The sequence below is a fragment of the Mesitornis unicolor genome, unplaced genomic scaffold (genome assembly GCF_000695765.1).
Source record: "Mesitornis unicolor isolate BGI_N332 unplaced genomic scaffold, ASM69576v1 scaffold13537, whole genome shotgun sequence".
NCBI classification, from domain to species: Eukaryota; Metazoa; Chordata; class Aves; order Mesitornithiformes; family Mesitornithidae; genus Mesitornis; species Mesitornis unicolor.
The window spans coordinates 13,817-25,873 of record NW_010198461.1 but is presented as its reverse complement, the minus strand read 5'-3'; the positions used below and the strand labels follow the sequence as shown (position 1 = coordinate 25,873).

Below are 12,057 nucleotides of genomic sequence, written 5' to 3'. Positions count from 1 at the left end.
AGAGAGGCCGTGGAGCGTGGCAGATGGATCAGTCTGTATGCAGCAGAGCTTGCTAAGCCGACAGCCCCAGAGATGGTTTTGGGGCCAGATGTGTCTATTTTTCCCCCTTTCATTTTCCCACTGTGAGGCTGGGGATTTTCTGAGCTAGATGATGTTTCGGCAGGGAAGGGGAGAGCGGCTTGGAAGTTGTTGCCCTGCATGAACCATCCCCTCCTTGTAAAACCTGACACATGGAGGAGGTTCAGCCCCTGTCCCACTCCCCTCCCAGCCCTGCCAGTGCCCACTGAGATCTTAGCACATCTGCCCAGTGAGGTGGAAATGTTTAAATGTCAAGTAACCAAACATGACTGGCCTACGGTAGATGCCTGGCAGAGCAAACAACACAGATGCCCACTCTCTGCATCCAGCATCTAGACGCAGGGCCAGCCTGGTGTTAAATATTCCTCTTCATTCACATCAGGCTGTTAATCTGACTCCTGTTGTCCTGCCCAGATGCAGCCATGAAAGCCTGCGGTCCTTTGGTGGGTGCCATCCTCAGCCTTCATCCCCTTGCAGCTGATGAGCTCAGGCATCTCCGCACAGCAAGAGATGCTGAGCTCTCCCTGCCCCCCTTCCCTTCCTTGCCTGCTTCCTCTATAGCCAATGTAAACTGCTCGCTGCAGTCTGCAGTGTCCCTTCAGATAAAGGACACTCAGGGTCAGCCTGGGACCCATTTGGCTGTGGCTGGAGCAGGGGGGTGTTTATTTCCAGTGACCTGCATAGGATTGCTATCAGACCCATGGTCTGGTCAGCCCCCAGCACCCGACAGCATCGAGGAGCTCAGATCCTGGCCGGCTGCTGGTGCTGAGGACGCTGCGAGCCCTGCAGCCATCGGTGAGCAGCCCTTGGGGAAGCTGCAGTCAGCTGTGATCCAATGCTTGTGCAGGAGAAATGATCCCGAGCCTGAGTGCAGAGTGAAAGAGAAAAGAAGTGCGAGGGTTGTTGAATGGGGAGGGGGAGTAAACATGGGAAATGAGTCATTCTTACAGCTGTCACAACGGGAACAGCTTCCCAGTGCCCCTGCCTGCAGCTCAAAGGAGACAGAGGCTGTTTCACTGGGGCAGAGCCAGTCCTGACGGGGAAGCTGAGCCAGGGTCTGGCCCGAAGGGAGATCCTGAGAAATGTGTGAGTGTGTTTGCATCTAATGCACTTTGACAGGAGCAGTGGTTGGGAAAAGGAAGGTGGAGGAGCACTGGGCAGCGAGGTGAGTCACTGGGAGGAGCAGCGAGCAGGGAGAGCCCATCGAGCATCCTGCTCCAGGCCAGTTTTGGTGGAGGATGGGGTGGGAGAGGGGAATCAGATCAACTGATTCATTTTCCTTCCCTTGGAAGAAAGCTTTGTGTTTTCACCTGCACCATAGTTCTGGTCTCACTCTCCATTTCTGTCTATACAGGGATGCTCTCAGACCTAACTGATCCGGGTCTAACCTGCCGTGAGATGTGATGGTTGGAGGCCCTCTGAGTACCACAGAACTGGTGCTCAAAATCCCAAGGATTTTTTTGGCGATTTGCCTTATTGAAGGCAGTGGGGTATAATCACAAGCCTAAGCAGGGCTGAGTCCAAGTGAGGAGCCCAGCATTTTTGGGCAGAGAGATGCTGTTGGACATCAGCCCAGGGTAGTTTTATCCCCCTAGCCCATTCCATATGGTGCTGCCATGCTCGTGCCTGTTGCAGCTCATGGTTCTGGGATGCGCTGGTGTTACCTTTCCTGCTGCCATAGCATTCAGGGGCTTTGTGAGCTGTTGGAGTCCTCCTGGGAGGCAGCTGAGCGGTCCCAGGGACTGCTGGGCTCATTTCCCCATCAGCACAAGCCCTCCTCACTGCGCTCACCCTCTCATCCATGTCTCATCCCCAGGCCATGCAGCCCCGCTCAGTAATTGATGCTGAGATGCAAACTGCTTCTCATCATCTAGGATATAGCAGGACTATTTTTAGCTGTTGGTTTGTTGTTTTTTTTCTTTAGTTAATTGCACAATGCTGCTTTCCACCATCTTTTTCACCTCCCTGTGGCTACTTACCCCACTCTGCTGCTTGTTCAGCCAAAAAATAACTTCCCTCCCCAAAATGCCGCAGCGTCTGATTCATTGGTTCTTCAATGTGTTGTGCCATCTGTGCCTTTTGACAGCTCTTACACCTCATAGTGCCACATTTTGGGGGAGAAAGTGGAGTACAGGAGTTCACTTCCAGAGAAGTGGAGCTCTTCCAGCCGCCAAGGACTCCACCAGAGAGAGAGGGAAGATGCTTTCAAAACCTGCATCTTTCATTAATGTCAAGTAGTCAAGGCTACATTTTCCAGGTCAGGGAGCCTAATGACTGCGGGAGCTTTGGGAAGTTCAGAAGCAGTAAGATGGGGCATGTATGTAAAAATGGAAAAAACCATTATTAATTCTAATTATAGAGCAAAAGAAACTGTTTCCTGGAAAGGGTGACATTTGTCTGGGGTTCACTTCTGAGTGAGGTTTGTTAATTTGGGAAACGGAGGACCTTCAGAGCCAGCCCCAGCCCTACCCATAGCAATGGTACTGGAGCTGGGCAGAGCGGGTTGTATGCTGCACGTCTGCTCCCATGCTCAGGTACCTCCTGAGCTGACGGGATGGGCTCGCTCTCCATTCCTGGGCATTTTCCTTCACCTTTTCCCCTCCCCGTATGCTCAGCCGCGGCGCTGGGAGGCCGAGTCCAGCTCGTGCCTGGTTTTGATCCCGATCTCCCAGGCTGGGCTCTGGAGAGCGGCCTCATCTCATCCCATGTGCCTGCAGTCATGTGAATCATGGCAGCAGGAGCAGATGAGGCCAAGGGCTTTTTTGGCTTTCTTCTTTTTTTCCCTCCCCCCCTGTTGCCCCTAGCACTGCACCCAGGTTGTTTGTCAGCTGCAGTTTTGATAACATGTTTATATAAACATCTCAGCTGGAATCTGCCTCCGTCCCTGGAGACGCTGCTTGGCTCCCACCCAGGGCAGCCGATGCCCCTGAGGGTGCTTGCCCCATCCTCAGCCTCTTCCAGTTCCCTCTCCATAAGGGATGGCAGCAGAGATGGCACTGGGACAGACAGGACCTCACAGTGGCTGGGGACATCCAACTGTTTCAAATTCCCTTAAATACCGGCTTTGGGGGTTGGCTTTGTTCTGCAGCGGCGATGCTTCGGGTTCGTCCTTGTGCCCTGCCCACGCAGGGCTCGCCTCTCCGCTCGCCCCCACTCTTAATGGGCTCCTGCCATTTGGTGGTGGGAGCAAGGCAGATAATTGTTTTCCTTCTCTTATTAATAGATATAAAACGTCTGCCCAGGGGGCTCACTTTCAGCTCATTTACTGCGTGCCTGATGCCAGATGTTGGCTATTTACAATACCAAGGTGATCTCTGATGCTAAAATTGTCACAGGCAGACAAGACTTGCTCTTTGGGTTTGTGCTTTAAGGAATTTTTAGATGTTAATAGAGCTTTTTGTGATCAGATGGTTTTGCAGTAGAAATCTGAAGGATTGTTTCCCCTAACAGAGAGGTCAAAGGGGAAATCCTGAATCTTTTTCAGAAAGATGTGAAAGGAGCGAGGGGAAAGAACTAATCCTTCCTTTGCTGTTTTAAATCCAGTGTTACCTGGATTTTAAATCCAATGCTACCTGGATCCAGAGAAAAGGCATGATGAAAAATATGCTTAAAATTGAAATTTCTTGCTCCTCGCATCTCAGCCCTCGGTCAGGTGGCACTCTGCCATCACTGCTGCGCCTCTGACAGCCCTGTCCATCTCCAGAGATCAGCGCTGCACGAGCGCAGGCTGGTGAATCAGCTGCAGGCTCCCCTTGCAGTCTCTCCCAGGGCTGTATTTCCTCCAGCCTTCAGTTGTCTTGGCCTGAAGGATTTGCACATCTTTGCGTTAGGGACAGGCGAAGGACAGACTGACGGCGACGATGCCGGGCAGCTCAGGTGGCTGGGGCAAGGCTAAGGGGCTTCAGATGTGACCACTTTGGTACCCAGCGGACACCTTTCCCAGTGCAGAGACCCCCACCTGCAGCTGGACACACCGAGGATGCCTGTGAGAAAATGAATCCCTTGGGTGCACAATGCCGGCGTGGATGTGCCCGGCGAAGGAGGGAGGATCTGTTTTGCCTTGAGCTGAAACAGCAGAGTGGGGAAAAAGCCAGCGAGCTGAAGTCCAGGCGGGTATGTAGGTCAAGGAATTGCAAGGGAACAGGACCCGAGCAGGGACTGCTGAGCGATGGCATCGTCTGTATTGGTTTTTGAAGGCCGTCAGCAGCGCTGCCGGCAGCGGTGCTGTGTGCTGATTCACTCTGGCAGCAGTGGCAGCGGGTGAGGGCAGGGTTGCAGCACGGCTCCCCAGGGATGTGGGGGGGTCTGCCAAGACCCAGAGCTGGGCCAGGGCAGTGGGACCCCCTCGCGCCTCAGGAGCCGAGGCAGGGCCAGCTGCTGGGGATGTTTTATAAAGAAGTTGCTTCATAGGAGGAACAGAAAGTGCAGGAGGAAGTGACAGAAAAAGCACCAGACGGAGGGATCTTGGTTTTTTTTTTTTCTTTTAATGGCAAATTAACTCCTGGTTTTAATGCTGTCATGCCTTCAGATCTTGAAATGTGGGCAAATGCGGCTTTCTGCTTTCTGTGCATCATTTGATGAAAATCAAACCTAGCAGTACTGAAGGCCCGTTTTATTCATCTTCAGAATGAAAGGATGATTAAAACAGCTCTTTGGCTTGTTCTCCATGCTCTGAACACCTCCATGCACACAGGCCTGCAGCCCTCATATTGCCCTGACATCACCTTTGACCGGAAAAAAACCTTGTAAGTGCAAAACGCCGATGGGCAATGGTGAACACTGTGCGTTGCTAAAGCACATGATATTTGTGCTACCGATCTGTGGGTGGGTTTGGTGGAGAGGGGTCTGTAGTGAGTGTATTGAACACCAAGGGAGACACTGGGGATCCGTCAGGGTGCCCAGACTGGTTCCTGAGCTGTGGCCGGGCTCCTCCGCGGTGCAATGAGCTGCTGACTTCAGCAGCTTCGGCCGACGCTCATGTATCATCTTGCTGAAATGAACGCACAAGTCTGGGCTCCTGAAATTGCATCCCAGAGCTTTGGCTGTCACCCAGCTCGTGTCCAGGGTGAGGTGGGACTGGTGGGCAATGCAGCCGATCAGCTCTGAAGCATTTTGCTGAATTGGGGCAGTGGTGGGGTCAACTTGGTGGGGGGAGGAGCCAGGCTGGGGGTGATGTAGGAAACCCCACAATGGCTGGCAGACCCAGCACTTCGTTACCCTCGTTGGCTGCAAGCTGTGCTGACAGCATTTGGCCTTCACAGGGAACCGCAGTGAGTGGTGGCTTGTTTCAGATGCTACCTATGAACCTTTCCTTCATGTCATCCTCTTGCTTCTTGTTGTGTTTAAGCTGGAGTCTCACTGCTGCCCGTGCCGCCATTTCTGCTAGCGAGGAGCTGGTGCCCAGACCTTTTCCTCTCCTCCATCTCCCCTCCACAGCTCTGGAGCAGCTCCAGGGATGTACTGCCATCCACCATCCCCACACAAGATGCCCTGCAGATGGGGAAGAAAAATAGCCTTCCCCTAAGGAGAGAGTTTGGCCAGGATAAACATCAGCTCCTTCCCAAAGTGATGCCGGGGACTGTCTGCGCAGGGGTGGCTGCGCTGTGGGAGGCGGGCGAGCATCACCACTGTGACAGCTCCTTGCATCCCCGCTCCTGCCAGGTGCCCATCAGGCAGGAGGAGCTGCCTGCTTTCCATGAGCTGTCTCATTTCGGTCCCCATCGCTGCTGCGTTCCCATCCATCCTCCCGAAACCTTGTCAGCTCTCAAGGAACGGCCTTTATCGGGGCCTGGGAAGCAGGGAGCTGGCCCCTTGCGTTCCTGCCGGGGGAGCAGGCTGTGCTCATAATGGTTTATGTTTCCTTGTCATTGCTGCGAGGAGCTGCAATCAGCAGTCTGACTAATTAGGAGGGCTGGGGAAAAGCAGATGAGTGGATTAAAGGAAAATAAAATCAATGCTAGGAAACAGAAATGACAGTACCTGTCGACTGGGGCAAAGAGGGTGGGATGAAGAGGAGGATGATGAAGACAAGTGTTGATGTGTTTCACTCCTGAAGCGGTTAGGGAAGAAAGGCGATTTCATGTTGAGATGTGGCAGAAACCCTTTTTCTTAGTTGTGTGGCTTTTCCCTTGGCTCGCTGTCTCTTAATGCTCTTTTTTTAGTGAAATCTGCCAGTGTGGTGCAGTCCTGCAGCCTGGGTCTGGGTAGAATGGAGGTGGTGGGCATGGGAAAGGACAAGGGATGACACCAGGAGCCCTGGGGCTCCTGTCCTTCCACTGACTGCTCAGTGCAGCCTGGTCACCCTGGCACAGAGCCACCCCAGGCAAGGATCCATCCTCGCTGCATGAGGTTTCTAAAGCATGGGGTGGAGGACAGAAACAGAGACACCCAGCACAGGGGTTTGAGGGCCAAAAGAGTTTTAATTTTAGCTTTGCCAGTTGCTCTCTTCCTGCTCAGGCGGGTCACTTGCCTCTGTGGTTTGGGTTTCTGTTCTGTGAGATGCTGATAACAGCACTTGCCTTCTCCATGGGTCAGCGGGGAGGGTTAATTAACATTTGGGTGGTGATCTGAGCGTGAGAGGGGTTGCATGCAGCTGAACCAGGGACACCTGGCTGGAACTGAAACCAAGCCTTTATTTAAAGACAGCAATAACCCTTGAATGTTCTGCCTTGAAAACTGCCCTCAACTCTGTTTCCGTCTCTGACTGTTCACTTGTCTCTCCTTTGGCAGCCCTGCTCCTGGACATCATGATTGTGGCCAGCTTGCAGAAGCTGGCCAAGCGGAAGGGCCCGTATGACATCAACCCTGGCTTGTTGGACTACCTGACCATGGACACCTATGCGTTCCCAGCTGGGCACGCCAGCCGAGCGGCCATGCTCTCCAAGTTCTTCCTCAACCACCTGGTCTTGGCCATCCCTCTCCGGATCCTGCTGGTCCTCTGGGCCCTCTGCGTGGGCTTCTCCCGCGTCATGATCGGACGGCACCACATCACTGATGTCCTGTCTGGTTTTGTTTTTGGCTACTTGCAGTTCAGGCTGGTGGAGTTGATATGGATGTCTTCCAACACGTGTCAGATGTTGATATCCATCTGGTGAACATGGGGGACTTGATGCCTTTCCACTGGAAACTAGCAGATACTTTCAGAGTCTCCCTCCCAGTGTTTTCTACGTGTTGTTTGTTGGAAGCAGTTGTAACTTCCATGAGTAGTGGCGTTTCTTAATGTTGCTTCCCCACCTGGAAAAAAAATAATGTTTCTTGCAATGGATTGGGTTTTAGCAATCAAGGGCCATAGCTGTGTTTTGGCCACATTCTCAAACTGTGTTTGGACAGCAACCTAATTAAGCTTTGTGGGTGAGAGAAATGAGCTCTGTGTCTGCCTAGTTTGGGTGGTTCACGTGGGCACCTGGATATGTCCTCAGGATGGGCAGCGCCTGAGAGCTTCCTGAGAACATGTTTGTTAACTTTTTTTGAGGTTAAAGGATTTTGGCCACAGTGCTTTTTCTTTTTGTAAGCCCGGCAGTTGTGTCTTGTACAGAGTCAGGACACTGCCGGCACTTCACAGATAATAAATAATCATCAAAATCCTGCCCTGTTTGGTTCTTATCATGAGGGAAGGGACGAAAGCCAGTTCAGTGTAGCTTTGAGATATGTGTTCAACTTGGAGCAGGTCCTGCAGTCTTGCTGATGAGGGGATGCAAGCGATCACTGAAATGGTTTGCTGTGGGTGGGGTGGTCCTGGCTGGGTGCTCAGGACCCTGACAGGTCCTTGCTGAAGCCGGCCTCTCATCTGCTGTTCGTCTGCACTGTGAGGGTGTGCGTGAGGCTTTTGGTCTGGTAAAGGACAAATACAAGTTGCTCATTTTCATCTTAGTAGGAAGTAACTGAATAGGCACTGTGCTGGATTATGGTGACTTTGCAAAGCAGGTCTAGGTACACAGCAAAGAGTCTTTTTTACCTCTTTGCAGCCATGGGTTTATAATTATGCCAAGTGCTGCTGTAGATGAGCATTTCCCAGCCATGTTTCTTACAGCACTGACTGCTTTCTGGTGCACCCAGCAATGTCGGTGGCCTTCCCTGATTGCAAGGCTGAGCTCATTGATGTCTGTGAACAGGTCTGAGACGACTGAATATAGAGTTTGATGCCCAGACATGGTGCCATTGCTTTCTGTTATTGACAAGCAGCCACCTTGAAACCTGGCTGATCTTTGCCCAGGTGATGGCCACACTCAACGTGGTGTCTCTGAAACGGTTCACCCCTCACGACTGTCTAAGAAAATTCTGTATTTTGCACAGAACCTTCCAGTTCTTTGCGGTTTCTCTGTCTTTAGAGTTTGGTGTTTGGCAGGTGATGGACAATCCCAGACTCAGCACCTTCCCTGGTTGGACACATCCTGCAGAGAGAAGGGATCCCGTGATTCCTGTCCTGTCGATCCCAACTGAACAAAATGCACCTGGCTTGCAAGGCCAGGGAGCAACCAGCTGCATCTTCTGCTCTCATCTTGTCCCTGCACATTGGGGAGCCTCTTCCAACAGAGGCTGCTGGTGAGAAGGAGAAGACATTTAGATAATGACTGTTGCAAGCTGCTAACATTTGTTTCTCTTTGATAATTAATATGAAAAGAAGCTAAACAGAAAAATCTATCCCTGGCACACATCTCCAACAGGGATGTCAGCACAGAGCTGGCTCTGGGGCTGGAGCAGAAGTGTGACAAGGAAGGCCACCATGTCCTTTAAAGATGAGCCCCGGGGGTGGGCTGTGCGAGGGTCCCTCACAAAGGGCTGTCATGGGATGTGTTCAGGAAAGGGGAGAGCTCGGGGTCTTCCTGGTTATCTCCACAGGCTGGCGGTTTGGTGCAGCAGCAGGCAGAGCAGTGGGGGTTGGTGAGACCTGCCCCACTCCCCTCCTGCTGCTTCTTTAACCGGGAGTGGTGCTGCGGGTGGGAGCAGAGATGTGCTACTGCGCCTGGCCTCCATCAGGGTTTTCCTTTGCCAACTTCCTCCTGCAAAGACGTATGTGAAGATGTGAGCTATGGTGCTTCTTCTTTCTTCCAGGCATTATTACACTTGGCACAGTTTATCGTCACCCCTAGGAAGGATGCAGGCACATTACCGCAGCTCTGATGGCGTGCATATGCTGGAGATGGTGGGTACCTGAAGAAGCTGGGAGCAGGGGAAGGTGTTGCTCTGATTGCTTTGTCGGAAGCTCAAAATTTGTAGCTCTAAGTTTTACTGAACCTTTGCAAATAGGCTGAATGCATCTATAGCCATATCCCTGGGTCCAGGTCTCCTTGCACTTGCGTTGTCTTCTCCGGGTACATCCAGGATAGCTTCAGAGGACCTGCTCCTGGTCTTCACTGGTGTCATCAGGAGACCATGGCATGGAGAAGCTGCCATGGTGGTAACATCAGCTGAGCCAGCCTCATCCCAGCACGTGATTTCAAAGCAAGGCGGGAGAGCAGGGAGAGATGAGTTGGGATGAATCACCAGGGTAAGCTGGGATTTGCAGGACACTGCTCACTGTCACACAGGGTTTCTCCTGGGAGCCTTCCTCCTTGGCACCCCCAGGGCTGGTGAGACCTGGCACTCACTGAACAGAGGGCTTGGGGAGAGCCCCCACAAGGTGAGTGCAGATTTGGGCACAGAGGCACCAGGAAAGGCCTGGCAGAGCTTTGCCATGGCCGTGCCTGGCCCTCCCAGCAAGGCAAGCAGCACAGCACCGCATGGCATCCCTCATCCCTCTCTTCTGACTGCCTGTCATGCTGAAGGTACCGCTCAGAAACAACCAGCATTGCTGCGAGGAAAACCAGCTTCTGTCTCTATAGCAACACTGAGGGATGGCAGTACCCGCCTGTGTCCTGTGTCCCTACCCATCCCTGTCACCCAACAGGCAGAGCAGGCTGTGGCTGGGTTCACTGTTACCTCCTGGGGGAGGCAGGAGACCCCCAGCCCAGGGACACAACAGCAGGGAGGGGGCACATGGGGAGCAGTGACAGCATGACCCAGCTCTTCCACTGACAAGGTTCTATCCATGGGGACTGTCCTCTCGCTGCAGGCTGTGCCAGGGAGCCAGGAAACAGCGTGGGGAGGGATTCAGCCCCCCATGCTGCACCCACAGACATCCAGGGATAGATCCTGAGTGTTTTGGCTCAGAGGCAAAAGGGGGCACAGCAGCATGAGGGAAAGGACAATCTCCATGGGCTTTGGGCTTTAGATCTGTGCAGATGCCATCTGCCTCTCATCATTTCCGCTAGCAAGAAGGAGCATGGATGCAGCCTGCCTGTCCCCAAAGCCCTGCAGCCTGCGGAGGGTTTTCTCTCCCCTCAGAGGTGTCAGAGGGATGGGTCTCAGCCCTGGCAGCACTACTGGACCATGGGCTCCTGTGTAATGTGCTGGAGTCTTGATCCTTCTCAAACCGGGACACCTCTCCATCCCCTGTCTGGGGCATCTTCTACCTTTCAGTTCATCTAACAGATGAATTAAGAAAATGCCCCAGAGGAGGCAAGTGCAGTGCATGCATTTGGGGGCTGCTGCCATTGCACCGCATGTGTCCGTGCAGCCAGGATTGTCCCAGGCTCAGTGGCAGTGATTTAATTTGTGATTCTGCTGCGTACAGCGAAAGGCCCTCCCTCTGCTCACCCTAATGCTGATTATGCTCAGCAGAAAAAAAAAAGAGAATTTTAATTTATTTTTAAAAAAAGGGAGGGTGCCAGGTCAAGTAGAAAATCTGGATTATACCTTTGGGCATATGTGGGAATCACGGCTGGGGTGTTTAGTTCCCCCCTCCCGAACCTAAGCTGGTGTTTTATGCCAACAAGCTGTTCTGTGTCTTTGTGGTAGAGGCTGTGCTGAAATGGAGGTGGGACAAATCCCTTCCCACATCAGAGCTGTGCTGCCCTCCTCGCCATGGGACTCCTGGGGGGGTCCTCTCCACTGTCCCACAGGAAGGGGTGACTTGGGCCCCATGTGTCCCCGAGATGAGGCAAGAGGAAAGCATTGGGTGTTGGCTGGCACCCAGAGAGCAGGGTGGTGGATTTGAGAACTTGGGAGGGGAATTAGGAAGTCTGTTATGCAAAGTCTCCCTCTAGTAACACAGGTTTGGCTCTAGTTCACCCCGTGCTGCGTTTTCTTGGGCAAATGCAGCCCCTTCCTTCACTCAGATGAATATTTTTTATTATATTATATTATTATTTTTATGAACTTTTATTCACCCCGGCATTTCTGATGGAGGTGAAGGGACCCATGGGTTTAAACAGCTCCCCGCACCCCCAGTTCCCAGCACAGCCCTCCCTGCAGCACCGACCTATGCAGGACGGCACCAGAAGCCACGAACTCCTTCCTGGAACTCAAAGGTTTCCCTCCAGTTAAGAAGAATCATCTGCGGGATTTTCAGTTGTGTTTGTATTGATGTGATAATTAACCATGTCATTTCCAGGCTAGAAGTTTAATATATTGGTCAAAGCTTAAAGAAATAGGAAGGTTTCTCCCTTTCATGCATGTGTGCTGCAGGGAGTGCTGTTGGGATGGGTGATGCTGCAGATGGAGGATGCGTGAACACAGCTGATGCCTTTTACATGCGTTTGGCCACTTGAAATAGAGATGTGGCCAGCTCTTGCCTCAGCACAGTGGGCTGCAGGCCCGAGCATGGACACATTGGCTGCAGGGTGGGAGATGGTGACCAAAGAGGTGTTTTTCTCTCCAGTGTTGACCCAAAAGTCCTGGCTGATGGGCTTACGTCTGAATATAGTGCCTGATTTAAGGCAGTCCCAGGGGCTCTGACCCTAGGCAGGCAGCGATGGGATTGCTCTGTCCCCCACCTTGCTGGGACTCGAGGCAGAGAAGATCTCCACGTTCGTTCCCCAGGACGCAAGAGTCAAAGCGGATTAAGGGTCCCTCGGCTGATCACATTTATTTCATTATTTGAGTGAAATCCCTTGTAAATACCGCCTGCCCCCCCGTTTTCTTTTTTATAAAAATAGAAGG

The 12,057-nt window shown here is 52.5% G+C and overlaps 1 protein-coding gene across 1 annotated transcript in view; it reads left to right on the top strand.

Moving 5' to 3' along the window:
* PPAPDC3 (phosphatidic acid phosphatase type 2 domain containing 3) overlaps positions 1-7,662 on the top strand; it is a 12,895-nt gene extending 5,233 nt beyond the window's left edge. The window contains exon 2 of the mRNA XM_010189162.1: positions 6,808-7,662. Within this exon, the coding sequence (XP_010187464.1) occupies positions 6,808-7,172 (365 nt within the window). The 3' untranslated portion in view covers positions 7,173-7,662. The remainder of the gene's footprint in view (positions 1-6,807) is intronic.
* Positions 7,663-12,057: the final 4,395 nt, after the last annotated feature.